At 44.4% G+C, this 26,032-nt stretch overlaps 1 protein-coding gene across 2 annotated transcripts in view; it reads left to right on the top strand.

The window, feature by feature from the left end:
- Nucleotides 1-26,032, top strand: part of PIK3AP1 (phosphoinositide-3-kinase adaptor protein 1) — a 118,675-nt gene that overhangs the window by 50,573 nt on the left and 42,070 nt on the right. The window contains exons 1-7 of one of the 2 annotated variants that reach the window (XM_045438392.1): nucleotides 1,549-1,597; nucleotides 8,806-8,942; nucleotides 11,670-11,814; nucleotides 13,781-13,923; nucleotides 14,304-14,436; nucleotides 16,364-16,560; nucleotides 19,192-19,381. In XM_045438392.1, coding sequence (XP_045294348.1) covers nucleotides 1,564-1,597; nucleotides 8,806-8,942; nucleotides 11,670-11,814; nucleotides 13,781-13,923; nucleotides 14,304-14,436; nucleotides 16,364-16,560; nucleotides 19,192-19,381 — 979 coding nt within the window. In that variant the 5' untranslated portion in view covers nucleotides 1,549-1,563. Of the gene's footprint in view, nucleotides 1-1,548; nucleotides 1,598-8,805; nucleotides 8,943-11,669; nucleotides 11,815-13,780; nucleotides 13,924-14,303; nucleotides 14,437-16,363; nucleotides 16,561-19,191; nucleotides 19,382-26,032 lie in introns of those variants that run through there. The other variant, XM_045438391.1, reaches the window with a different exon arrangement.

Genomic DNA, 26,032 nt, shown 5'->3' with positions numbered 1-26,032 from the left:
CTCTATCGATTTAAAAAAAAAAAAAAAGGAAACTTTGCCACTATAATTGAAAAACCAGAATCTTTTAATGTTGAAAAAGGTAACTTAAAGACACTAAAAATCAAACAATGGTATTAAGTTTTACTGGATACTTGAGCCTACAGAAGTCTGTGGGGTTAAGGCCTTGTTCTCACCATTGTACCAAGGGAGAAAAAGAAAAGCATGTGAAAGAGCTATTAAAGGCATCCTCTTATCATACCAGGTCTTCTTGATATAGTGGGATTGAAAGAATTGAAAGGGGATTGCTTTCTACCATGTGGTTCAGTGTCACTGAATATTTGCTGTTCACTTTGGAATCATCTCCTGTACACCAGGTTATGTGGGTCAGAGTGTGGAAAACACTGTAAAAGTGCACAAGAGCATGGATTTGGGGGTTAAATTTTCATACAGCAAGCACTTGAATGATTTGGACAACTTGCTTAAATTTCTGTGCCCTAGTTTTCACATCTGTGAAATGGGCGGTGTCATATCAATCTCTTAGTTGTGATAAAATGGAATCTTATATGTTAAGGGTCTTGCCTGGTTCCTGGCGTATAGTAAATGCTCAACAAATGTGTATTTTTTTTTAAGTTTATTCATTTTAAGAGGGAGATAGAGAAAGCACAAGTGGAGGAGGGACAGAGAGAAGGTGAGACAGAATCCCAAGCAGGCTTTGTTCACGCCATCAGTGCAGAGGCTGATGTGGGGCTCAAACGCATGAACAGTGAGATCATGACCTGAGCTGAGATCAAGAGTTGGACACTTAACTGGCTGAGCCACCCAGATGCCCCCAAATGCAATTATTTTTAAGAATGATCCTTGTTTATAGTTTTCCCAAAGTTTAGCATTACCTTACAAAGAAAAGTTAGCTTGTGTATTCTGAAGAAACTCTCCAAGATCAGCAAACACCATTCTTTGGCCCTCGTGCAGACTATCAAAATGCCGTAGTCCTGATTGAGTGCCAGACAATGTGCAGGAAAAAGACAGCAAACTTAATGGTCTGAAAACTTAATTGGGAAGTAAGAGAGTGCAGCCTTGCGTCAGAGGCCCCTTGAACTTGCAGGATCCTGGCTGGTTCCATTGATGTTCAGTGTCTCTTGACTTAAACCCCATTCTCAGGATGTGCCTATTGGCCCCGGTTGCAGGTCACAGCACACCTAACCCAAGGCAGCATGGCTCAGAACAAGACAGCATCACCAGGCATTGGTGAGCAAAAGCCCACATTGTGTCTCATGAGTTGCAGCCACAACCCCACACCAGGAATAGCAGGTGACAGCTGCTTCCTGCCTTGGACCCATCCAAACACGAGGCTAGACACAGACCCCTGGGGGTGAATTCCCACTTGCTTGCTTACTTGAGTCCTTCAGGCACATGTTTCCATCTATAAAATGAGAATAGGGTCTTGATTCCTATCTCCTAGTGTTGTTGTAAGTATTAAATGAGATTGAGACTGTTAAGCAGTCACCACAGTATTCAATGAATGGTAACTTTTATTGTTATTATTAGCAGGAAGGAGTCTGTCACCAATCAATCCTCTGACCTAGTATGAGTGGCTCCACGTGGTGCAGTGGGGGTACAGGTGAATACATATATGCATTTCATTTAAAATTCATAGCTTGAAAAAATATTTATTTGGAGAGAGAGAAAGAGAATGTGTGAGCATGTGTGAGTGGGGGAGGGGCCGAGAGCAAGGGAGAGAGAGAGAATCCTAAGCAGACTCCAGGCCCAATGAGGAGCCCAAGGCAGGGCTTGATCTCATGACTGTGAAATCATGACCTGAGCTGAAATAAAAAATGTGATGCTTAACTGACCGAGCCACCCAGGTGCCCCTAAAACTCATGGTGTTTATAGACCCAAATAATGTGTAGACTCCTTCACAGAGGGAAAAAAAAACCATTATTCTGATGTTGTTTAACTATGTATGAACATATTCCTTATGCTTAGGCTTAGTATTCTTATGCTTAGTATTCTTTCCCAACTCTGAAAGCAGAACATGGGCAAGATACAAATATAGGTATGAAACAAATAAAAGGCATACTGACTATATTTATTTCATCAGACGATGCTGGTTTATTGAGGAAGCATCATGAACATGACACGAGGCTGTGGTGCTCACTGATTCCATTGAGGGGGTTGCTGCAGCTCCCCTGTGTTATTTTGGGACTTGGATCTCCCACCGCATTTCTCTATATGAAGTAGTGTACAGGGAAACCTTCTGGTGTTCATGTGGCACAAATGCCTCCTCTGCACATTGCCCTGCCCCCTCTCCTCTTTGCTCATTAGCCTCTGACATTCAGAATAGCACAATCTAGCTGCAAAATGATTGCAACCCACCCCCTCCACACACACACGGACACCACAATCCTATGGCAGGACCCAGTTATAACATGGTCATCTAGATAACTTGGAACGTGTTTGCCTTTTACTTTAAAGGCATTACCATCTAAATTTAAAGCCCAAGCACAGATTCTCATAAGGACTATAGGGGAGGACTTCTGGAAGATACCAGTTTGAGAAACATTGATTCACATCCTCCCTAGATCCCCAAAGAATTTGGAGCAGCCTCCAAAATTAAACACAATATTAAAGACAAATAGGCATGACCAAGGACCTGGGTGAGAGTGTTAATAGCAGTTAAGAACCAAAATGATGACCGAATTGTCTGGAAGTAAGGGCAAAAAGTGAAATGCACCATGTTAGCCTGTTCTTGTGGTCTAGTAAGAGAAAACAGGCAAGTTCTCTGAAGAGACAAACTTTTCCTGCCACTGAATCCTAGGAGTATTTGCCACATGGATCCTTTATAGATAAGACTTTGTGTGTGTGTGTGGGGTGGGGGGGGCAGATGTACAAAGGAAGTCTTTTTTCCTATGATTTCTCCAGAGTTCCTGTGGACCTCGTAAAAGCTGAGAAAATATTGTTCAATTTTAAAGCAGTGAGGATACTATTGGTGTCTTAATAGTACTTTACATTGTGGGGGGCCCTTGGGGTTTTCGGAATGCCTTCACTCAAACATTTATTATTTGAGTCTCAGGACAGCAAAGGTGGTATTATGAGGGCACCTGGGTGGCGCAGTTGGTTAAGCATCCGGCTTCGGCTCAGGTCATGATCTCACAGCTCATGGGTTCAAGCTCCTCATCAGGCTCTCAGATCCTGTGTCTCCCTCTCTCTGCCCCTCCCCTACTCATGCTCTGTCTCTCTCTGTCTCTCAAAAATGAATAAACGTTAGAAAAAAGGTGGTATTATCTTCAAGGTGGGGAGAGGTCACAAGGGATCTGCATACTTACGTGGCAAAGCTTGGTGCCATGTCACTCTGTCAGGTGGGTTTCAGGGGTGCTTATGTCTGGGTTGGCATTTCCTTCAAAGGAAACTTTGGATTTGCTGAAGTGGCCCAGTCTGTAGTACGCTGTGGAAGAGGCAGATGTGGCTGAAGAAACGCAAGCGGTAGTGTTGTCAATCAGCGCCTCCAGAGTCAGCCGGCAGAATGAATGGCATCCTGCCTGACTTCCTAAAGTGAATTAGCTGCTGGGAGTGAATTCGTTTCAGGTGACTAAATGAATAGACCTACTGGAAGGAATTGTTTATATGCCCCATCTGAATGCTGGGGAATATCTGCCAAGTGCCGCACTGTTAGGGTCAATCTCATTTATGCCAAGCTAGTGACACGATTAGCCAACGGAGTCAGTTGCTGCTTTTCTCTGTACCCCAACGCGCATTATCCAAGTGCTTTCTCATTGTGTAAAATAGGAAAACACATGGAAGGTTGGGAGGTAGGAAGGAAGGAGGAAAAGAGGGAGGGAGGGAAGAGGGGCCATGCACAATCCAAGGACAGATTTTCTTCTGACCTTTTAAATGCGTTTTTCTTTATATAGTTGATATCCGACACTATAAGATATATGATTCTATATCCTGCTTTTTTGCTTAACATAATGTCATAAGCTTCTACTTAAAACTTTTTTTTTAACGTTTATTTATTTATTTATTTATTTATTTTTTTGAGGCAGAGACAGAGCATGAATGGGGGAGGGGCAGAGAGAGAGGGAGACACAGAATCCAAAGCAGGGTCCAGGCTCTGAGCCATCAGCCCAGAGCCCGACGCGGGGCTCGAACTCACGGACCGCGAGATCGTGACCTGAGCTGAAGTCGGACGCCCAACCTACTGAGCCACCCAGGCGCCCCATACTTAAAACTCTTTTAAAATGATATTTTTAAATGTTCTTTCATCAGTTAGGTTGTTTTCCACTTTTCATGGATACGAAGAGTGATTTAGCAGACATCTTTGTTCATGGTCTTTCTCTACATTTTGAACATTTATTTTCCCCCTTAAGAGAGACTTAGAGTAGAATTATGCGGCCAAAGGTATGAACACTTTAAAGACTTTCTCTTTCAGGGGTGCCTGGGTGGCTCAGTCAATTGAGAGTCTGTCTGATTCTTGATTTTGGCTCAGGTCATGATCTGGTTGTGAGATCGAGCTCTGTGTTGGACTCTGCGCTGAGTCCGGAGCCTACTTGGGATTCTCTTTCTCTCTATATCCCTCTCCTGCTCATGCTCTCTCTCTCTCTCTCTCTCTCTCTCTTTCTCTCTCTCTCTCAAAACAAAACACCAAACCAAACCAAACCAAACCAAACCAAACCAAACCAAAACCAAAACCTTTCTCTTTCTTGGCATATGAACACATGCCTTTCCAGAAAGGTCTTACCAGTTTATACTTCCCTCAGCATCAAATGAGAGTGAGTATATTACCTCACCTTCAAAAGTTTCCTAACTTGAAAAGGTAAAATAGCAGTAAATGTAAAATGTTATTTTTATTTTATTTTCATGATCATTAGTGATAATGAATGATGGTTTGTTTATTTTTTTTTTTGATGGGGAGGTAATTTGTATTTTTTTCCTTAGTGAATTATCTACTTATTGGGTATTTTAAAAGACATTTCTGTGACCTCTTCATATCTTAAGGAAATTAGCCCCTTGGCTTGTTTATTTCTAACTTTAAACCAGTTTGTGACTTGCCACTGGATTTTTTGGTAACACTCTATTGAGATGTAATTCATATAATATACAAGTTACCCATTTAAAGTATAAAATTCAGCGAGGCTTTTTTTGGTATATTCACAGACTTTTGCAGCTATCACCACAATTAATTCTAGAATATGTTCATTACCTCAAAAAAGAAACTACATACCCCTTAGCTATGCTCCCCCAACTCCCTAGGCCCCACCAAGCCCCCAGCCCTAGGCAACCACTAATCTACTTTTTGTTTCTATAGATTTGCCTATTGTAGACATATCATATATTTGGAATAAAAAAATATGTGGTCTTTTGTGGCTGGCTTCTTTCACTCAGTATGTTTTCAATGTCAATATTTTATTCCTTTTTATGACTGAATAATATACCATGTTTTGTCTATCCATTCATCAGCTGAGGGACAATTGGGTTGTTTCCAATTTGACTATTATGACTAATGCCACTAAAACAATACGATTTAGATTTTAGGTTTTTAAAATGTTTTTTACTGAAGTTTTAAATTCATACCAACCCTGTTGCTTGTTTGGATTGTATTTCTTTTGTTGTTTAAGATTAATAAGTCTTTTCCCGAGCCAATGTTAAATTTTCACCCATATTTTCATCTTTTTAATTTTAAAAATCTGTTTTATTGTTCACTTCAGTCTATAATCCATATAAACTTTATTTGGAGGTATGTGAGAATTAGGAAGCATTGCAATAGTCCCTCTGTTTTCCCATCCCCACCCCAAAATAGCTAAATTTTCCCAGCACTATTTCCTGAGTCATTCTTCTCACCAACCATTTTCTTTATACTGATTTTTAATGCTTTCTTTATCACATATTAAGTTTTTATGAGAATGAAGCTTGGTTTTTGGGTTATCCATTGAATTTAATTGCTGTTTAATTTTTTTTATAAATGTAATCTAAAATAGGAATACACTTTATTGTTTCTTAAACTTTAGTAAGAGACATAAAACATACATAATCTATGATTATTGATTTAGTCAGATTTTCTTCTTATTTTAAGACCGTTTTGGCAATTAATATTTTTCTATAAAAATTGTACTGAAATCTAAAAAATTCTTAGCATGGAATTCACATCAGTGTGTTTCTAAAATTCTCCATATCTTTTATTATCCTGTCTTTCTCATTGGCATATTTGTATTTTCTCTGTTCTTTCCTTAATATTATTTAGTAGAGCTCTGACTCTTTGGCTAGCTGACTAATAATAGATCAGTAATTTGGGAGAAATGACATGTTCTTCTTTCTTGAAGCACTGGTAGACTGTACAATGGGTCTGTCCCAAGAAGCTTGTACCTGTATTGTAAATTAGAATAGAGACTTGGCAAAAGTTGGTGCCTGGGACTCGGCCGCTCAGGGTAGCATCTAAACAATTCTGGAGCAATTCTGGGGAGCTTCTTGCAGTTTAAAGTAACTGATTGGAGGGGTGCCTGGGTAGCTCAGTCCATTAAGTCTCCGACTTCAGCTCAGGTCACGATCTCCAGGTTTTTGGGTTTGAGTCCCACATCCAGCTCTGTGCTGACAGCTCAAAGCCTGGAGCCTGCTTTCTATCCTGTGTCTCCCTCTCTCTCTGCCCCTCCCCTGCTTGCACTCTCCTTCTCTTTCAAAAATAAATATATATTAAAATAATAATAATAATAATAATAATAATAATAATAAAGTAGCTGATTGAGTGTTTTAACTCAATGAGGTTATTTTCTTTTCCAAGAAGAACCTCAGAAATGAAAAAAAAATGGGATAGTTCAGGCATCTAATAATAAAATATTGAAGCTTGAGGTGATATTATATAATTACTCAGAAGAAGAATATTAATCATCACTGATCTTTTTGGCTCTTTCCTTCACAAGGTCCCTTGGTGGCTGAGAGTTGCTTGGGTGGCATGTACAACTCTGTCCATGGGAATGGGTCCTGGCTGTTCTAGAAGTAACCAATCAAGGACAGAAGGCTATCAGGAAGGGCAGATCCAGTGGAGAAAATGGCAGCCTCAGTTAATGGGTCTTGGAGAGCAGGGAGGCAGGGACATTACTTCAGTTAGCCTTGGAGGGGGATAATTAGCACTGAGAAGGGAGTCAGTAGGATTGGCAAGGACAGGAGAGATACAGAAGATCGTTGGCTCTGATGGCTAGTGAAAAATAGTATCACCCCCCCTCCCCCGCCCCGCTTAAAACACCCAGAGTCCTTTGCCTCGTCTGTCAGCACTAAATTCTGCTTGGATTCCTGTTGTGCAAGCAAGGTCAGAGATCTGGCCGCCTCCGGCAGACCTTGTGGAATAGTGAGTCTTGAGAGAAATCACAGAGAGGGGAAGAGCAGCAGGAATCTGCCTCACTGTCTGTCACAGTCTGGGGCCGTGCATAGACATCTGTCAGCACAGATGTCAGGCTCTAGGATGAGACCGCTGGCCAAGACGGTGGGGTTTTTAAGCTGCCTATCTGGGAAACCTCAGCCCTTTGCCCAGCCTGAGTGGGTCCTGGAGGTCGTTGCCCCACAGTTAACAGCAGTAGGACGTGATGGTGCCTAGTCCCCTAACCCATCTCAGCCTTCACGGTCATGGGAGCACAGCCTCTTCCCCTGTATGACCTGAGGTCTAGCGTGCAAGCCCATGGGTAGAGCTTTCTGTGGGACATATCAGTGGCCTGATGTACCAGCCCAGCATTCTACTAGGACTGATTGCCATGAGCTCTGCAGGAGGCCACCTCCTTCCCTGGGAGGTCAGCCTGCAGGAATCAGTGAAGATAACCCTTACCTCTCACTGTACCTGCCCTTTTAGACTGTGGGTTCTCCACAGGCAGGATCGATATCTTATTCATCTTCATGTCCTCTCAGTGCCTGACATGTTCGGCTGCTCTGTAAGTGATTTAGGAGTGAAGAAGAGATAGCCCAAGAAGGGGGCTGGATGAGCCTTCCTTCTCCTCTTAACCATTCTTAACTATTTTGTCCTTCTTTGGGATCTTACAGAAGCTTTGGACTATCTCCAGAGAGTATAGGCCTGTGCGCATGCATGCGCGTGCACCCCCCCCACCCCCCCGAATAAAAATCTTGCACACAGCCTATCAGTTGATGGATTCTGGTTAAGAGCCCCTGCCTTAGAGCTCTGGTAGGTTCCACTTACACCATCTCAGCATCATCTCACTCTGTGCCATGCCCCACACACCAGGACACCCCTCCTCACCTGCCTGAGCCTGTGCACAGTAGAGGTGTTGGCTGTGGCACCGATCTGGAACCCAGTTACACTGACCGGAGATTTGTTGAAAATGAATGCTTGTCACTGTTACTCCAGAGTGGGCACATCGGCTCATCGTAACCCTGAGGAATAGTGGCTTCCTGGACAGCACAGTTTTTACTGGATGTTCAAAAGATGGCCTTTAAATGGACAGCTGATGCTTGACCCCACCTGAGGAGAAGGGTTCTCCTTTCCTCACAGCCACTAAAGCCAGCAGTGCAGGAAGTCTGGAGGCAAAGCTTCCAGAAGCCCACCTGTTGAGACTAGACTTGCTAGTCTTGGGCAGCAGCCTGTCTCAGACTTTTTGGCCTTCTTCTCAGCAGTCTTCCTCTTGCTGTCACCCTACCCTTGTGGCCTACCAGGTCATTGGCTTTTCCTCATTAGGTCCTCTTTCATGATTTCCTGAGTCACTCCCTTCAGCTTGTATTTATTTGACGTTCAGAGCCATTTCCTATTTGGTAATGTTCGGGGCTTTCGGGGGGTGGAACGTGCCCAATAGTTCTCCTTCCTTGTGTTCCCATTCAGCGGTGTCCTTTGTTCCGTAGATTCTGGCTGTGACTCAGTCACTGACACAGAGGCTGAAGACGAGAAGGGGCCTTCCTACTTGAAGAAGCAGAGCCTACCGCCGCAGACTTCACCTGGGAACCTGATGGTGGTGCAGCCGGACCGCATTCGCTGTGGGGTAGGCGCTCCTGGGGCTGGTGGATCAGTGTCAGAACATGGCCTTTTCAGTGGATGCGGTTGTCATAGTGAAAGGAGTGGGGTTTTCCTGTTGCACCTCAGTGTAATCCCAGCCTTCCCTTGGGATTCCTCTGTAGATGAGCTTCCCTGAGAACCCCAGGACCTGGGCCTTGAGCACAACTCACTCCTTTAAGTCCAACAGAGGTGAGCTCAGGAATGTATGTGCCATCGATCTAAGACTGTGAGTTCCTAGATCAAAAACACAGAGCATGTGGCACACATGAGCATTACCGGACACTTATGCCAGCCCTGGAGGTGGAGGCCTGGGTCTATTCCTGCCAGGGTAGTGCTGGGAGGAGGGAGATGGGGGGCATTTTGCGAGCTTGCTTCTCCATCAACCGACCACTGCTGTGCCCCACATGAGTCCCTTGAAGCTTGCTGGCTGAAACTTGCCAAGGCTGATTGCTAAAGGGATAAGATAAATGCCAAAGCATAATGTGACTCACATTTTCAGGGTGGGACATGTGTTAACAGGTGACTTGAATGTGATGGCACAATTGATAGTCCATTGTCCTTTGAATCCTACCGTCCTGTTGGTAGTTTTTTATTTCCTTATGGAAAATATGTGATAATTAGTTCAGGGCAGTAAAATACTTCCCTGTGGATACAAGCCCTTTGCTAAGTTTGCCAGCATGGTCTCCTAGAGACAAGAGGGTGTGTGAGCCTTGGCAGTGGGAAGTACTAGCTTCCTTGCACCAGTGAGTGGTTTTCTGTGCAGCCTGAGGCCACGAGGTGTTGAGCAAGGACTCCCTCCATGAAGATTGCAAACCGCTGCTTTGGGTGAGATTGAGCTCATAGACATGTTTGGTTTAGATTGCACAGTGTTTTAGCAATTAGGCATGAGAATCTGTTCCCAGCTTCCTTTGAATCAGAATCTGGTAATACCAGGCCTGAGGTGAGTGGCTGGGCCTAGCAGCCCGTTAGATGGGGCATGTATCCCCCAGTCCACTGTTCCCACCACTCACTTTTCTTTATTCTCAGCCCACTTCGTGCTTCCTCCTTGTTGGCCAGCTCTTGGTGGGCATTCCAGCGTCTAGGCTGTCCATCTGCCCGCCTGTCTTCCCCACACTCTTCTCGTCCTGAGACCTGTGGTCTTTTCCCAAGACCAGGCTAGTGGGCACTTGTGGGTGAAGGCATTCGGAACTGAAGAATGGTGCCCTTGACATGCCTCCCTGATTCTCCAGACTTTTGTTCCTTCTCCCACCCTGGCTTCCAGGATTCTCCTTGTGGCCTGTCCTTGGTCTCTGGATCCTGGGGTGGCTGGACTGGGGTTGGGTCCTGACTGTCAACAGAGAAGAACACACTCATTCTGACTCCCCATGTTGCCTGGGAGAAGGAGCAGGTGTGACAGGGCCTTGGCTGCAGCCAGAGCCAGGTCAACCACAAACGCATCCACATTCAGCCTCAACAGCCTCCAGAAACCAGAATCATGCCTCTCCTTCACCTGTTGTGAAATAGTGGCCTTCATCATGAAGGGCTACTATGAGGACTTTTTTATTTTATTTTATTTTATTTTATTTTATTTTATTTTATTTTATTTTATTTTATTTTAATTTTATTTTTTTATTTTATTGTCCATTTCAAGAGAGAGAGACAGAGTGTGAGAGGGGGAGGGACAGAGAGAGAGGGAGACAGAATCGGAAGCAGGCTCCAGGCTCTGAGCTGTCAACTCAGAGCTCAACCAACGGTTGAGGGTTCAAACCCACAAACCGTGAGATCATGACCTGAGCCAAAGTTGGGACACTTAACCTACTGAGCCACCCAGGTGCCCCAAAGGACTTTATAATAGAATCGTAGGATGAACACTTGGGGATTAGCAATGACTGGAAATCTCTTCTTTCTCCGCTTCTCTTTGGAGGGTCTATCCTTAGCAGTTCAAGTTTTGAGAGGCCCATTACCCACTTAACTAGCACAGTAAAACAAGACAATCATATGTGGCTGGCCCAGCAAGAGATCTTAAAGCAAGGTAAAATAGCTATTCATAGGTTGCTCCATGCCTTAGGAAAATCAGTCCTCCAATAAGGCATTTTTCCCATTCAAGAACAGCATAAAGAGCAGAAGCCAAGAGGACTTCTTCTGGCTGTTGCCTCTCACATTGTGAGGTGCATGTGAGTCACCCCTGGTGTCTTGGTAAAATTCGGACTTTGATGGTTCAGTGGATCCAGGAAGGGCCTGAGATTCTGCATTTCTAATGATTTCCAGTGCTGTTAGTCTGCTGGCTTCACTTTGAGTAGCCAGCCTACTCTCAGAATAGTGCTTCTTAAACTATCTGTGAAGATCCTTTTTATTTTGCTTTTTAAATTTTCTAATTCTGCCACGGGCTAATGCTTTTATAAAACACAATAAAAAAGAAATGCTGTAAAAATGAAATAAAAGTATGTATGAAATACAAGCCCCAGGTTTTTAAATTATTACATTAAGTTCAACAGACATAAAATTACTCCATCAAATTGCCGTAAAGGCTTATAAATGTTCCCTCTCGGTCTTTGTAACTTCTCTTTTTGAGACCCACAGCAGTTGTGCCCAGTGCTAGACTCCAGACCCCACCCCGCTCTGGGACAGCCTCTCTAGATAGAGCTGGGGATCAGGGAGCCAGGAGACCCTCTGCCCAGCACCCTAATAGGGTACCCAGGAGGGAGAGGGGACACTGACTGGTCTCCTGTTGCAGGCGGAAACCACTGTCTACGTCATCGTGAGATGTAAGCTGGATGAGAGGGTGACCACAGAAGCGGAATTTTCTCCTGAGGATTCTCCCTCATTAAGGGTGGAAGCCAAGCTGGAGAATGAATACACCATTTCCGTGAAGGCCCCCAGTAAGTAGCCCCATCTACCTCCGGAAATTAGGCATCCTGTTCAGGAAGAGGCCCACTCTTACTTTCTTTTACTTGTCCTGTCTTTATTCAGCAATTGAGAAGAGTGACAGCCAACATTTGGATTTGGTTGTCATGTTCTATTTAAAGGAAAAGGAAGTTGCAGAAATGTACATGTGTGATGGGGAAAAAATAGATATATTAAAATTTTTATCCTTATGAAGTAAACATATTAAAAATTTTTTAAACTAGAGGAAAGTAGAAAAAAGTCATCAGACTACTATACTGTCTTTTGGCCTTTGTTCACAAGTTTTAACAACAGTTGTTTTCAATATTCTGTTTTTCTTTATATAATCTTATATTTATTCTCTTAGCATTCTTTTACCCTGTGCTGTTACATGGACTTTGTAACTTACCATTTTATAACATACTTTTTCTGTTACAAAAGTAATGTGAGCTCAGTACCAAAAAGTTGAGGAATACAACCACCATAAAGGAAAGTAAATAGAAAATTGCCTATATGCCCACCTCAAAGGAAATCAATGATTTCTATATTTTTCTGAATCTGTGTACATAGCTTTGTTTTTTTATTTATTTTATTTATTTATTTTTAATGTTTTTATTTATTATTTTTGAGACAGAGAGAGACAGAGCATGAGCAGGAGAGGAGCAGAGAGAGAGGGAGACACAGAATCCAAAGCAGGCTCCAGGCTCTGAGCTGTCAGCACAGAGCCTGACGCGGGGCTCGAACTCACAGGCTGTGAGATCATGACCCGAGCTGAAGTCGGATGTTTAACTGACTGAGCCACCCAGGCACCCCTGTGTACATAGCTTTGTATAGTCTCATTGGCCACTTTCATTACCTGGAAAATACCTTTGAGTATTTCCCCATGTTAATAAATATTCTTTTGCAACATGATGCTTAATGGTTAGAGGTAATCCATTGTACAGATGTATCATAGTTTTTAAAGCCAGTTCCTTGTGTTGGACCTATATCTTATAATCCATATTGTTTAAAGCTGCATAATACTCCATTGAAAAGAAGTGTCATCTTTCAATTTTCCATTTCCTCATTGTGTTCTGTATTTACATAATTTCTGATTTCTTATTGTCTTCTTATTCTTTTAAGTTATGATATATTGAGCATCTTCATGCGTGCATTTAGGATTTTTTCCTCAAGATGGAATCCCTTGAAATGATGGGCATTTTTAAGGATCCTGGAAATAGGGTTTAATTGCTTTCTGAAATATTACTTCTATCAAGTTTGCTATATCATCACCAGCACTAGACATTATCATTTAAAATATCTTTGCTAATTTGATGTCTTTTTAAAGAGTAGCCCATTGTTTTAATTTGCATTTCTTTGATTATTAAAGAGGCTGAATATTTTTCCATGTTCTGTACTTGTTGCATTTCCTCTTTTGTGAATCGAATCTTTGTGGTTGGTGTATTTTTAATTTTTTCTTTCCTCCTCAAAACCCCTTCCTGTGGTGCTGAAGAGAGAGAGCACGTAGTAATGACAGCAACAGAGCAAGTGAATCAATTCTCCTGGCCCAGTGTCGTGGAGGCAGAATTCCACCTGCCAGGATCTATCCCACCTTGTGCCAACCACTGACCTTTGTATAAAGTGCTTTAAACTCAGCTCCTCTTCCTGTTTATCATGGTACTGGGCCTAGTGTAGTGAACAAAACAGATGAAAATCTTCCAAAAACTCAATTGTAGACCTAGTGAGGACAATTCCTTTGACTCAGAGGCCTCCCAAGTACTGGTCTGCTCACTTCCTACTTCTTCCCTTCCCCTCACTTCTCTGTCCTCCACCTTACTTCCAAAATCTTTTTTCCAGCCCCCAGTTAATTTCTTTACCATTAAGGTGAATCCATGAACACTTTTCCCTGGAAACTTGTTCTTCCTGGGTGCATTCATGGTGGTGTTTTGTTTTTGTTTTTTTTCTTCTTCTTCTTCTGTTTAGACCTTTCATCTGGGAATGTTTCTCTAAAGATCTATTCCGGGGAGTTAGTGGTGTGTGAAACTGTTATCAGCTACTATACTGACATGGAAGAAATTGGGAATTTATTGTCCAATGCTGCAAATCCTGTGGAGTTCATGTGTCAGGTAAGGATGTTGAAAGGAAACCTGAGTTTTCTGGGCGCGTAGTTCCTTTTCATTTTTTAATTAAAAATTTTTAAAAAATGTTTTTAGTTATTTTTGAGAGAGAGAGTGAGAGCACGCATGAGCAGGGGAGGGGCAGGGAGAAACACACACACAAAATTCAAAGCAGACTCCCAAGTTCTCAGCTTTCAGCACAGAGCCTGACGTGGGGCTCGAACTCACAAATCTCGAGATCATGACCTGAGCTAAGTCAGATGCTTAACTGACTGAGCCACCCAGGCACCCCTGGGTGTGTAGTTTCTGCTCATGGTTCTTCAGTTTCTAACCTGCTGGATGGGAGATAGCTGGGGTTAAAGTCTGACCTTCTTCCCTTTTGTGTTCAGGCCTTTAAAATTGTGCCCTACAACACAGAGACCCTTGATAAACTGCTAACTGAGTCCCTGAAGAACAATATCCCTGCGAGTGGACTGCACCTCTTTGGAATTAACCAACTGGAAGAAGAAGATATGATGACAAGTAAGTCAAAAGGTCAAACCTCAGGAAACCAGCCGTGGGTTGACTCCACTCTGTTGGTTTCAGCATCCAGTCAGCCTGTGCTCAAACCTCGCTGGTTCCTTCCCTGCAGCTCATCCTTGGGGGATGATTCCTTCACTGGCTAGCTGGTCTTCCAAATTGTCAATCTGCCTACCTCCACCCCTTGCTAAAAACCCTTTGTGGTCCCATTGGCCTTCAGATCAAGTTCAAACTCCTTAACATGTTTGCAAGCACTTCCCAAGGGGTTCCTGCTGCATTTCTGCCCTTATCTCCTCCACTCTATCCCTTGGCTCTGCTCTACGGAAAGCATGAGCTTCTTTCACCTAATGAAAATTCTGCCCTGCCTCTTGCCAACTCAACTTATGGGAATACAGTTTCTTCCTCTCCTCATTGGTTACCGTTCACCTGGTGGCCCTCTGTTCACCCCCCTGCAGCGGCTTAGGTAGCACTTCCTCAGGAAGACCTTCCCGAACCTTTGGCAGGGTGTTCCATCTAGGTGCCAGGGGCTCCCCTGGCATGTCAGCTGTCCTCTGTGCTAGTTCTCCTCAGCTGTGTCTGTCTTCTCTGCTAGGCTGTCAGCTCAGTGAGGGCAGAGGCAGTGCCTAGGTGGCTAATTAAAGGCTCAAAACATTTGTTCAGTGAGGGAGGAACAGTCTTGTGTGCACGTGTGACATGAACTGCTTGTGTGGCGATGGTCACTGGCCAGCTGGACAGGGTGCCTGTTAGGGTGCTTCTGTGGACACCACTCTTCCATCACGTGGCCCAGTAGAACCCAGTTACCCTCTACCTGTGTCCGACCCTTCTTTCTATCTATCTGTCTGTCTACCTATCTATCTATCTATCTATCTATCTATCACTATTGGGTTTAGAAATCAATTTTTATGGGGTGCCTGGGTGGCTCAGTTGGTTGAGTGTCTGACTTTGGCTCAGGTCTTGATCTCACGGTTCGTGAGTTCAAGCCCTGCATTGGGCTCTGTGCTGATACCACGGGGCCTGGAGTCCACTTCAGATTCTGTGTATCCCTCTCTCTCTGCCCCCTCCCCTGCCCCTGCTCACACTCTGTGTCTCTCCGTCTTTCAAAAAGAAATAAACATTGAGAAAAAAAAGAAATCAATTTTTATGAAAACAAACAAAAGAAAGATTGGCCCCAACTCCACAACACAAACTGTCTATTTTCTTGGTAGAGTTTAACTTGCTGCATCCAGATATTAGTAGGTGGAGGGGGTCATGGGGATCCAGTGACCTACAGGAATACTTTGTTTCCCATGAATCAGAGGGTTAATGGACATCCTGCAGTTCAGGTGTATTAATACCAACATTCAAAACCTGTCTAAACAAAGAACTCACTGAATACCATCTTATTAATCCTCTCAGCCCTTTAGAGATAGTTTGGGAATATCTCCTTATTCAAAACTAAGGGCCATGGAAAGGCTAATTAACATACCTAGGATTACTTGGCATACTTTATGAAATTTGGCGTAAGAGCTAAGAAGATGGACTTCTCTTTTTTAATCAGCACGAAGAAATTGTGTTAAAGTGCTATGAAATTTGCAGAGAAGGTCAAAACCTGATTCCTGTTTACTTTGTGGCTGCTGCTTAAGCCTTTAGAAGATCAGCATATTTTGAATTAGTATTATTTTTCAGGATTCTTTGATCCTTTTAGAGAAAAAAGGTAGGATATTAACTGTTAGATTTGCAAATTAATTAACATGTTTCTTCTGTCATCTGAGGGCATATAATCTTCAGTGGTACCTCAAAGGAAGCTGCCAGATGTTAGGTCAGCCAGCCTAGAACTATTGATTGCGTGCCTGCTGTATGCCATGGTAGGCTTGCCAGCTTTGTGTCTATGAATAAGGGTGCCTCTGCCTTCATTTTCATTTGTCCATTGTTTTCCTTAACAATTATTCAGATCAGAGGGACGAGGAGCTGCCCACCTTGTTGCATTTTGCTGCGAAGTATGGACTGAAGAACCTCACTGCCTTGTTGCTCACCTGCCCAGGAGCCCTACAGGCATACAGTGTGGCAAACAAGCATGGCCACTACCCCAACACCATTGCTGAGAAACATGGCTTCAGAGACTTGCGGCAGTTCATCGATGAGTATGTGGTAAGGTCAAGGCGGGGGAGGCCCCAGGAATGGAAATGGACTGTGTGGTCCAAGGGCTGCCTTTGCACTCGAGACATGGTTGGATTTCATCTCTAGCAGGGGCTCGTGTGCCTCTTCTCTGGCGGGGCCAGTGTGTGTGGAACTGAGCCCTGGAGTCATATGGACCTGAGTCCACATTCCTGTGCCAACACTTGTCAGCCACAGTGGATGACATGGACAGATCATGTATACTCTCTCTTTTAGTGTCCTAAGATGCAGAAGGAAGGTAACACCAGTCCTACTCATAGGATTGTTTTCAGGATAAAAGGAAATAATGTATGTAAAGCACTGAGGTCTACCCTCAAAGAATTTACAGAGACATTCAGAGAGTGAATCTGCTAGAGGTTGATGCTGATCCCTCTTCTTCCACCTCCAAGGCACTTTGATGGGATGCTCCCAGCTGCCTCTCCCACTGTCAGGTCCCACTGTGAACTGTTAGGATTGGTTTCTTCCTTAGCAGAGACCACAACAAAGCTCTGCACTTGATGCTTTGGGGAGGCCACCTGTGAGGACCCACCTTATGCCAATGGCCTGTCTCTCTTTCTGAGCCTCTGTCTGTCTAAGAGACATAGGCCCCGTTTATTTGCTCATCTGGTTTTAGACCCCCAGGTCCTCCTTGATCACTGACTTCTGGGTCCTTCTTTGAGTGTAATCTCATCCATGCCTGGGCCTTATTCCATGCCCCAATATTGCTTCTCTTGTCTTGGAGGCCCCTACCTTTCCTGACTGGACCCTTTTCTGATTTTCCTTCATCTTCATGAGTCACAGCTGGGACTCTCAGCCTCTCTCGTGGGGCTGTGACCTCAAAAGGAACAACAAAGACAATCTAGTCTTACTCTCTATCTCCATACAGAGGTGAGCCTACACCTCCCCAGAAACTTAATTCTGTGCTCAGTATTTGACAGTTTTCAGGTCAGTGACTCACTGAGGCATGTATGGGGGCTCTCCACAGTTTGGGAGTGATTAAGTACGTTGAATGAGTGGAATAGCATGAGTGCCCATTTGGGGCACGGTCTACATAAATAAGGCTAAAAGGTGTTTGCAGTCCAGGACTGTTTACTTGGCTTTCCTTTGAAGTCACAAATGTATCAAATGCAGGGTTTCATTTCCATGCCAACAGTTTTTATTGGGGACATACTGTGTTCATAGTCATAACTACTGTTTTTTGAATTTATTTGATTGGCAAAAGGCAGTGTTTCATTTAATCATCACCACAATCCTTTGAAGTTGGCAGTATTGTTATCTCTCTTTAATAAATGAGGAGAAGGGCTTAGCAAGGCAGAGTAATTGTGCCAGGGTCACACTCTAGTAAGGGTGGAGATGGGATGCAAACCTAGTTTGATGCTAATTCCGGGGCTTGTTATTCTAGTCTGTGTAACAGGGAAGTTTTGAGATGCCTTTTCAGTTCGCACTGAAATTCATCTGATTCACATTTCTCCAATCTTAGCTCTCCGACCCAAAATCACCTTCAGCCGATGCATCTTCAGCATTGCTACCAAGAGGTTGCCTCCGCGTGTTGTTTATGACCTCTAAGAACTGTCCTGTTTCCTCTTTCCACCACATCAAAACCAAATGCCAGACCTTGAGTCTCTACCACTTCCCAACTGTCACCTGGGCTACTCCTCAGGTCTCATCAGGAAATGAACACATTGTGTCAATAGCAGATTAGCTCTCTTGGGGTAGTGATGATGAAAACGAGGATTTTTGCGGGTTGGTGCTGAAATAGGATTGTGAAACATCAAAGTTTCTTACCAGGAAAGTTGTGTGGAGGTTTCAGGGAAGCCAGTTTTCCGGCTTCACCACCACCTACAGGCAGAATGACAAGGGCCGCCTGTCCGACTGCAGGGCACTTCATCCAAGACCACCTCTTGTCTCGGGCACACAGGGTAGAAAACCAAGGGAGGTACCTCAGAGCAGCCTGCTAGAAGGGACAGGGACGAGGCCCCGAGCATCTGAGGGATGTCTGACTGCATGCTAGCTCAAGGACATCTTAGCTGCAGCCCTGCTTAGCCCATTTGGATTTCCATCTGGCTGGTCAGCAAGAGTGACACCCTTGGGTGTCACTTGTTTCCCTAAGTAGAAACCAGGGTGTAGTAGAAAGGTCAGAAGGTAGGATTGCACAGCCCTGAGTAAGGCACTAGGTTTTTCTGAGCTGTGTTTTTCTCATCTTTGAACTAGGGAACATTACAAGTTTCTCAAGCCGTTGTGGAAGGGATGGCATGAGGGAATGTATAGGCAAACACCCAGCATCGTTCCTGACCCGTAATAGGTGCTCACGAGAAAGTCTTTAATTTGTATCCTGTGGATACATGCATCTTATCGGATGCTTAATGACAGTCTCTTGTGTGCATGACTCTGCTTCGTGTTGAGAGAAGATAGAAAGATTAAAACAAAAAATATAAAACAAACAGAAGAAGGCTTGGAGCCTGGCCTCCACGAGCTTTCAGGCTGGTGGGAAATACAGACAGACACACAGCTGAGCCCTGACCCATGTGCACCTTTACTCTGCCTGTCACGAGCCCCTGAGGGCCTAACTGTCCCCAGAGGGCCAGGCCATCTCAGGGTTCCCGTGACTCCCGTCTTCTCTTTCAGGAAACTGTGGACATGCTGAAGAGTCACATTAAAGAGGAACTGATGCAAGGGGAGGAGGCTGACGCCGTGTATGAGTCCATGGCCCACCTTTCCACAGACCTGCTCATGAAGTGCTCCCTCAACCCCGGCTGTGACGAGGAGCTATATGAGTCCATGGCTGCCTTCGTCCCAGCGGCCACCGAAGACCTCTGTAAGTAGCACAGCCCAGTTCTGCTTCCATCCTTCTGCTGACACACAGCTTTCTTCACTCTGGTGTGTGGTGGTGGGGGTGGGGGGAAGTCCCTCGCCTACCCCCACTCTGCCCCAGAGAGATGAAGATCCTGTTTTACACAAGTTAGATCTTGTCATCATGTGCTGTGACAAGCACAGTCCTTCTCCAGACTTCCTCCGCTGTGACTGCTGAGCGACTGAAAAGTGTAGGCAAGTGCCTGGAGGTCAGAATTGATGGAGGCATCGTCTTGTGATCTGAGAGGCTCAATCAGTGGCTCTCAACCCTATCAGTCCAACGGGCCCTTCTTATAACATTTCATAATGCTTCCCTTTAGTACCTTGACATGCCACTCATATACAATATAATCTGCCTACATATGAAAATTAAAAGAAATTTTTTTAGTTTATTTATTTATTTATTTAGGGAGCAAGCACATGTGCCCGCATGCGTGAGGGGCAGAGAGAGAGGGAGAGAGAAAATCCCAAACAGGCTCTGCAGAGTCCGTGCAGAGCCCGACATGGGGCTCGATTCCACAAACCATGAGATCGTGACCTGAGCTGAAACCAACAGTTGGATGTTTAACTGACTGAGCCCCTCAGGTGCCCCATTACATATGAAAATTTAGAAATCAAATATATGCCCTAAATGAAATATAAAAGAGAAGTAAAAGGAAAGGAACAGCTCAGTATGCCTGCACATGAGGACATAATGAAATAGTCAGATGCAGGCATCTACACTCAGAATCACTACCAGTGTCATGGCCTCACATGCTGACCGACCGATACGTGTCTGTTGTATGGGAGACTCGGATACCGGCAGCAATGGATTTTCCTAAATGGTAAATGATTTTTCACACTCTCCTTTCCATTTTCATAGTAATTGAATTCCTGGAAAATTCAGTACATATCAAAACCATGCAGAAATACAAGTTGTATTTATTTATTTCTTACTTTTTTTTAACATTTTATTTTATTTTTTGAGAGAGAGAGAGAGAGACAGAGCATGAGCAGGGGAGGGTCAGAGAGAGAGAGAGACACACACACACACACACAGAATCCAGAGCAGGCTCCAGGCTCTGAGCTGTTAGCACAGAGCCCGATATGGGGTTAGTTTCCAGGCTCAGAAAATTATAAGCAGATTTTTTTGTTAACCCAACTTTAATGGATTAATATATAATAAACTTATTTCTAAAATATCTTTAGGACAGGATTTTTCCTGTAAGTTGCTTAACAAATTTTGCCTAGTTTTTGGTTACCTTAATTTTTTTTCCCAGTAACAACGGTAATACATTCTTATAAAATTTGAAACAAAATAAAGATGTATAACTGAGTTATTAAAAGTCCATATGACTCTACCCCAAGCACTCCTAATAGTTTGGGATACTTGTCTATATTTTTCTTTGTACCTGCCGATATTAAATTGAGAAATATACACACATAAATATATAGATATGTACAAATGCACATATATGTGTAAATACATGTCATAAGCAGGGTTTTTTTTAGCCTATATGTGTGTCTAGTGAAATATTTAGAAGTCATGAGGGGCACAAATCACTCCATTGCCCATGACAGCCCTGTACACTGCAGGGTGTCTACGTCTTTCTCCCTTCTGCTAAATTCCAGTACAGTAGTCCCCCCTTATCTGATATTTCACTTATTTCACTTTCCCCAGTTTCCCATGAGCAGCTGTGGCCCAGAAGCAGATGATCCTCCTTCTAACATAGGCACAGAAGGTAGATGGTAGCCTAATGCTACGTCAGTGCGTACGTCATTTATCTTATCAAGTAGTGTTTTATCATTTCCTGTCATCGCCAGAAGGGTTCGTTCCATAAAATATTTTGAGGGAGAGAGAAACCATGTTCACCTAACTTTTATTATGCTATATTGTTACAATTGTTCTCTTTTATTACTAGTTATAGTTGTTAATCTCTTACTATAATTGATAAGTTGAACTTTATTATAGGTATGTGTGTATGTAGGGAAAGTATACTGTGTATACACACACACACACACACACACACACACACACACACACAGGGTTTGGTACTATCTGTGGTTTCAGGTATCTGCTTCTTGGAAGGTATCTCTGAGGATAAGGGGCACTAATATAGTGTCCCTGCATCATGATGACAACCTAAAACCCCCCTCTTAGATTTTCCAAACCTCCCCTAGAGGGCAGTGTTGCTGCCCTTGAGACTCACTGGTCTAAATAATGTTGGACTTCAAAGCAGTATTTTTTTTTTTCACATTTATTCATTTTTGAGGATGAGAGAGACAGAGCATGAGCGGGGGAGGGGCAGAGAGAGAGACAAAGGGAGACACAGAATTCGAAGCAGCCTCCAGGCTCCGAGCCGTCAGCACAGGGCCTGACATGGGACTTGAATTCATGGACCAATGAGCTTAAGTCGGACACTCAACCAACTGAGCCACCCAGGCGCCCCAGCCCTGGACTTCAAAGCAGTATTGAAGCAGGACAACATGCAAGGGGCCCTCAACGAGCTTTCTTAATATGTTACTACCATTTGCTATCAAAGGCTAAGCACTCTGAAACACTGCCTAAAGCTTACCTTCCTTCCCTCTGGTCTATTTAATAGATTCAAGAAAGGCAAGGAGCACCTAGATGGCTCAGTTGGTTAAGTGACCGACTCTTGATTTTGGCTCAGGTCATGATCTCATGGTTTGTGGGTCAAGTTCCATGTTGGGTTCTGCAGACCCTGCTTGGGATTCTTTCTCTCCCCCTCTCTCTCTGCCCCTCCCCTGCTTCCGTGCACACACACGTTTTTGTTTTTGTTTTTGTTTTTGTTTTTTTTTATCTCTCTCAAAATAAATAAACTTAAAAAAAGAAAGAAAGAAAGGCAGAACAAATTCCTATCAGTGTATCAGCTTTATTGATGGAGGGCTTCTGGAATGGGCTAGATCGAGTATTACCAACCTTTAGTCTGAGAAGAAGACAGAGAAGCTCTCGGCACACAGGGAAGTGACCCTGAGTTTCCCACCCATGAACAGAAAAGCGGGTGCCAAGAAGGTGCCTTAGAGTAGGGGATGTGGGCAGGTCGGTGGCCAGAGGCAGACCCTGATGCCAGCAGGGCCTTTGACAAGGCACCCCCAGCACCCGGAAGCTGTGGTCCAGTCGTTACTAGGTGCTTGGTAGTTAGAATGGCTGCCCCTTGTGGGGTGCAGCAAGAATGAGGGAAAGCTCGGTAGAAGCTCCCTTCCTCCGCCTAACTGGGAGGCCTGGAAGTGCTGATAGAAGCTCTTGCCGAATGAGCCATGACCCAGCAGAGGGGCGAGGAGAGAAGGCATCACCCCCACATCCACATCCACATCCTCTATCTCACTGAATCCTTAAAGCCGCATAAGGATGTTTTGATTAACTTGCACTTTACAAATGAGAAAACTGAGCTCAGAGAGGTTAAGCAACTTTCCCAAAGTCTCACAGCTAATAAGTGATAGAACTCACATTTGAGCTCAAGTCTGTCTCTAGGATCGTAGTCTTTATTTTCTGTCTGAATTTTCCATCTCATGCCATAAATTTTAGTCCTAGTTTCTTCTAAAGAAGCCATCTAGCAGCTACAGCCATTGCCCCAATGTCAGCTCACCAAACAGCCTCTGGTACCCTCTGCACATGTACATCCATCTGTCTCTCCATGGCCACCACAAGCATTTCTGGAACATCTACTGGAACATGTTTTAGCTACTTGCCTCTTCTTCTGGGTGTTGGGGAGACAAGAGGGGCCAACACACAGTCCTTTCCAGTATGGAACAGAGACCCATTCACACAGAACATTTGGAGGAAAACCAATACCTACTTGGGAAGCCAGAGATTGTGTATATCATGTCTGCCTGTGTCCTTGTTACGGGGCAATTGAACAGTTAACGAGCCCCCCACTTAACTAGCAGTTTAGTGTTGACCGAGAGCCTTAACACCTGTTATCCCCCTGGATGCTCCAACACAAGAAATCTCACACCAGTAGAAAGCTGCAGGGGATGCTAAAGGCAGCCACAGCAGGAACAGTGAACCTCTCCAGCACTGCCCAAGGCAGCGGAGTGCTCTGGGGCTAGTCTGCTTTGTGGCCCTTGGCCACTTGTAAAGTTACGTGGGTCAGGGGGATTCTGGTTGCCCTGGAGGTAGAAGGAGGCCACTAATACAATGGGCTGGCTGTAGAATTTGGCTGCTTTGTGGGTGGGGAAAGGAAACCCACTGTATTTTTCATTTGCCAGATCACATAAGCTCTGAATTTTCTGATTCTAGACACGATTTGGTTTGTGTTTCTGTCTTTGTGGTTTAATTTTGAGAAGGACCACTTACCTGCTGGCCCACAAGGAGCCGCACTGGGAAGAAAGCATTCATTTATTACCAGTGACTTGCTAGGAGAGAAAGCGGGTTAGTTCATAAGCAAGCAGGACAAACATAAATCTAATATGCATATTTGCAATAGCACCCAGCACAGTGATAAGGTGTACCATCCGACAGCCCTTTCAGGCAAACAGACTGCTTTTATCTCATCTGTTATTTCGTCCCATCGTCCTTGGGCTTGGTGGATACAATTACCTCCATTTCACAGGGGAGAAAACTGAGGCTCCGAGATTTAGTAGCCTACTTACCCGTGGAGGGAGAACTGGGTCAGGACTCTGGGTCAGTACATTCCCGGTGACAAGTCTGTCTGCCACCCAACTGGGATAGAGGACTCTCCTGGCCTGCCCTTCTTCTAGGATCTGCATTTGCCAACCCCAGAAGGGACACTGAGACAGAAGGGACATGGAGCTGTTTCTAAATGTCTAAGTAGCCGAGTTTATCAGTGCCCCACCTTTGTTACCATTCAACCCTAGAAGCTGAAAGTGAATGTATTAAGGACTGTGGGCTGTGTTCATTCAGTCACAGGACAAGCAGTATAGAGTGAAGGCTTTCTTTGGAGGTCATCAATGGTGTTGGGACAAATCTGCCTCTTTCTGACTTGAGTTTTGGAAAAGGGATAGTAATGAGGTCCCCTTCTCCAAAAGGAACCCAAACAACCACTAAGTAGGAAGTTTGTGAGGGAGACTCGCCGTGTTGAATGAAGTGGGGCAGGGGAGTGATGTTGGCTTCTGACCCTGAGATTTTATGATTCCACTCCTGGCTCTCCTTCCCTGGAATTGCCTGGGTGTACACGCGCGCTCACACACACACTCACACCCCTCACACTCATGGTCTTTAGTTTAGCTATGCTGCCACCAGGTGGTAACTGCATGCCTTTGATATCAGATATTCAACTTTGCTCCCAATACTCCTGAGAATTTTTTGTTCGAGACAGAATTAAACCATCAGTTTCCTAACTTCACCATATAAGAAATGAATATTTCTATTAAGGGTAAGCTTGTGCAAACACTAAATAGAAATGAAGGCACATCTCTCTTGGGTGTTTTCTCTATCACCCAATCTTTTTCTCAGTTCTTTTGCCGCTGTCCTTGCCTTCAGAGAATGACACTGTAGTCCTAGTGTTGCTCTGACTTAGGTAATACATTTCATATGGAAAGCCTCTCCCAGGGACTGGTCACCTCCCTGAGGCTCTGGGTTCTAAAGCTTTGGGAGCCATTCCTGAGAGGCCCTTGTCCATTTGTTTCCAACATGATCTGCTTGTGGACCTAACTCTGCTTAAAAGTCTCAGAGGCTCAGACGCCTTGGTGGCTCAGTCAGTGGTTAAGCATCCAACTTCAGCTCAGGTCATGATCTCACGGTTTGTGAATTCAAGCCCCGCATTGGGCTCTCTACTGTCAGCGCAGAGCCTGCCTTGGGATCCTCTGTCTTCCTCTGTCTCTGCCCCTCCCCTGCTCGCTCTCTCTCTCAAAAATAAACATTTAAAAAAATGTTTTTAATTTAAAAATTGGAAAAAAAATACATGTTAAAAAGAAAAATCTCAGAGACTCGTCTTCTATTAGGAGAAAAGAGCCAAAAGAGAAAGGCAAATATCTTGAGAGTGGAAACTATAAACTCATATGAGTCTGTAATCCCTTCTAGAAGGCTGTTCTGCTTCAGGTGACTCCTGTGTTACACTCTTCTCTCGTGCCTCTGCTCCCTCTGCCCGGTTCTGTGGCTCAAATTTGTGTATGGTGCAGAGCGGACTCAACCCCAGCTAACTTGCTGCCTTCCCTTAGCAACCTCCTTGCTAGCTGGCATGTTTGTACAGGTCACCTCCATCTGTGACCCTGTCTGTGATCTGGGTCCCCTCCGAGCCGGGGCCTTGCAGCCCAGCCAGGGAAGCTCTGAGCCCAGCTGAAGGACCATTTGTAAGCAAAGCTGTTAAGTTACCGATTTGCTTCTGGAACATGCTGCCTCTCCTCCCTGCACCTTTTTCTCTCAGGAGTCTTCCTTTCTGACTTTACTGAGACTGCCATCCTCCTGTTAATCCATCTAGGAACGACTGGCTGGGAGCCAAGGAATGCCTTGTGGGCAGTGGGGCTAGGGTAACTCATGGGGCCTTACCAGCAAGAAGCTCATTCTGGGCAGGGCTGGTGCTGTGCTGTCGAGGGCTGAAAGTGACCCAGTGGGGCAAAGGGAGGCTCAAGGCACTTCCTGACTTCTGTGGCTTTTGGTTCCTCCAGATGTACAGAAACTGTGTCGGGGATGTAGGCACTTAGTGAAAGCATGTGG

The sequence above is a fragment of the Leopardus geoffroyi genome, chromosome D2 (genome assembly GCF_018350155.1).
Source record: "Leopardus geoffroyi isolate Oge1 chromosome D2, O.geoffroyi_Oge1_pat1.0, whole genome shotgun sequence".
Lineage (NCBI taxonomy): Eukaryota > Metazoa > Chordata > Mammalia > Carnivora > Felidae > Leopardus > Leopardus geoffroyi.
Note: the sequence above shows the minus strand (reverse complement) of the source record. Positions and strands in the feature narration are given on the sequence as shown.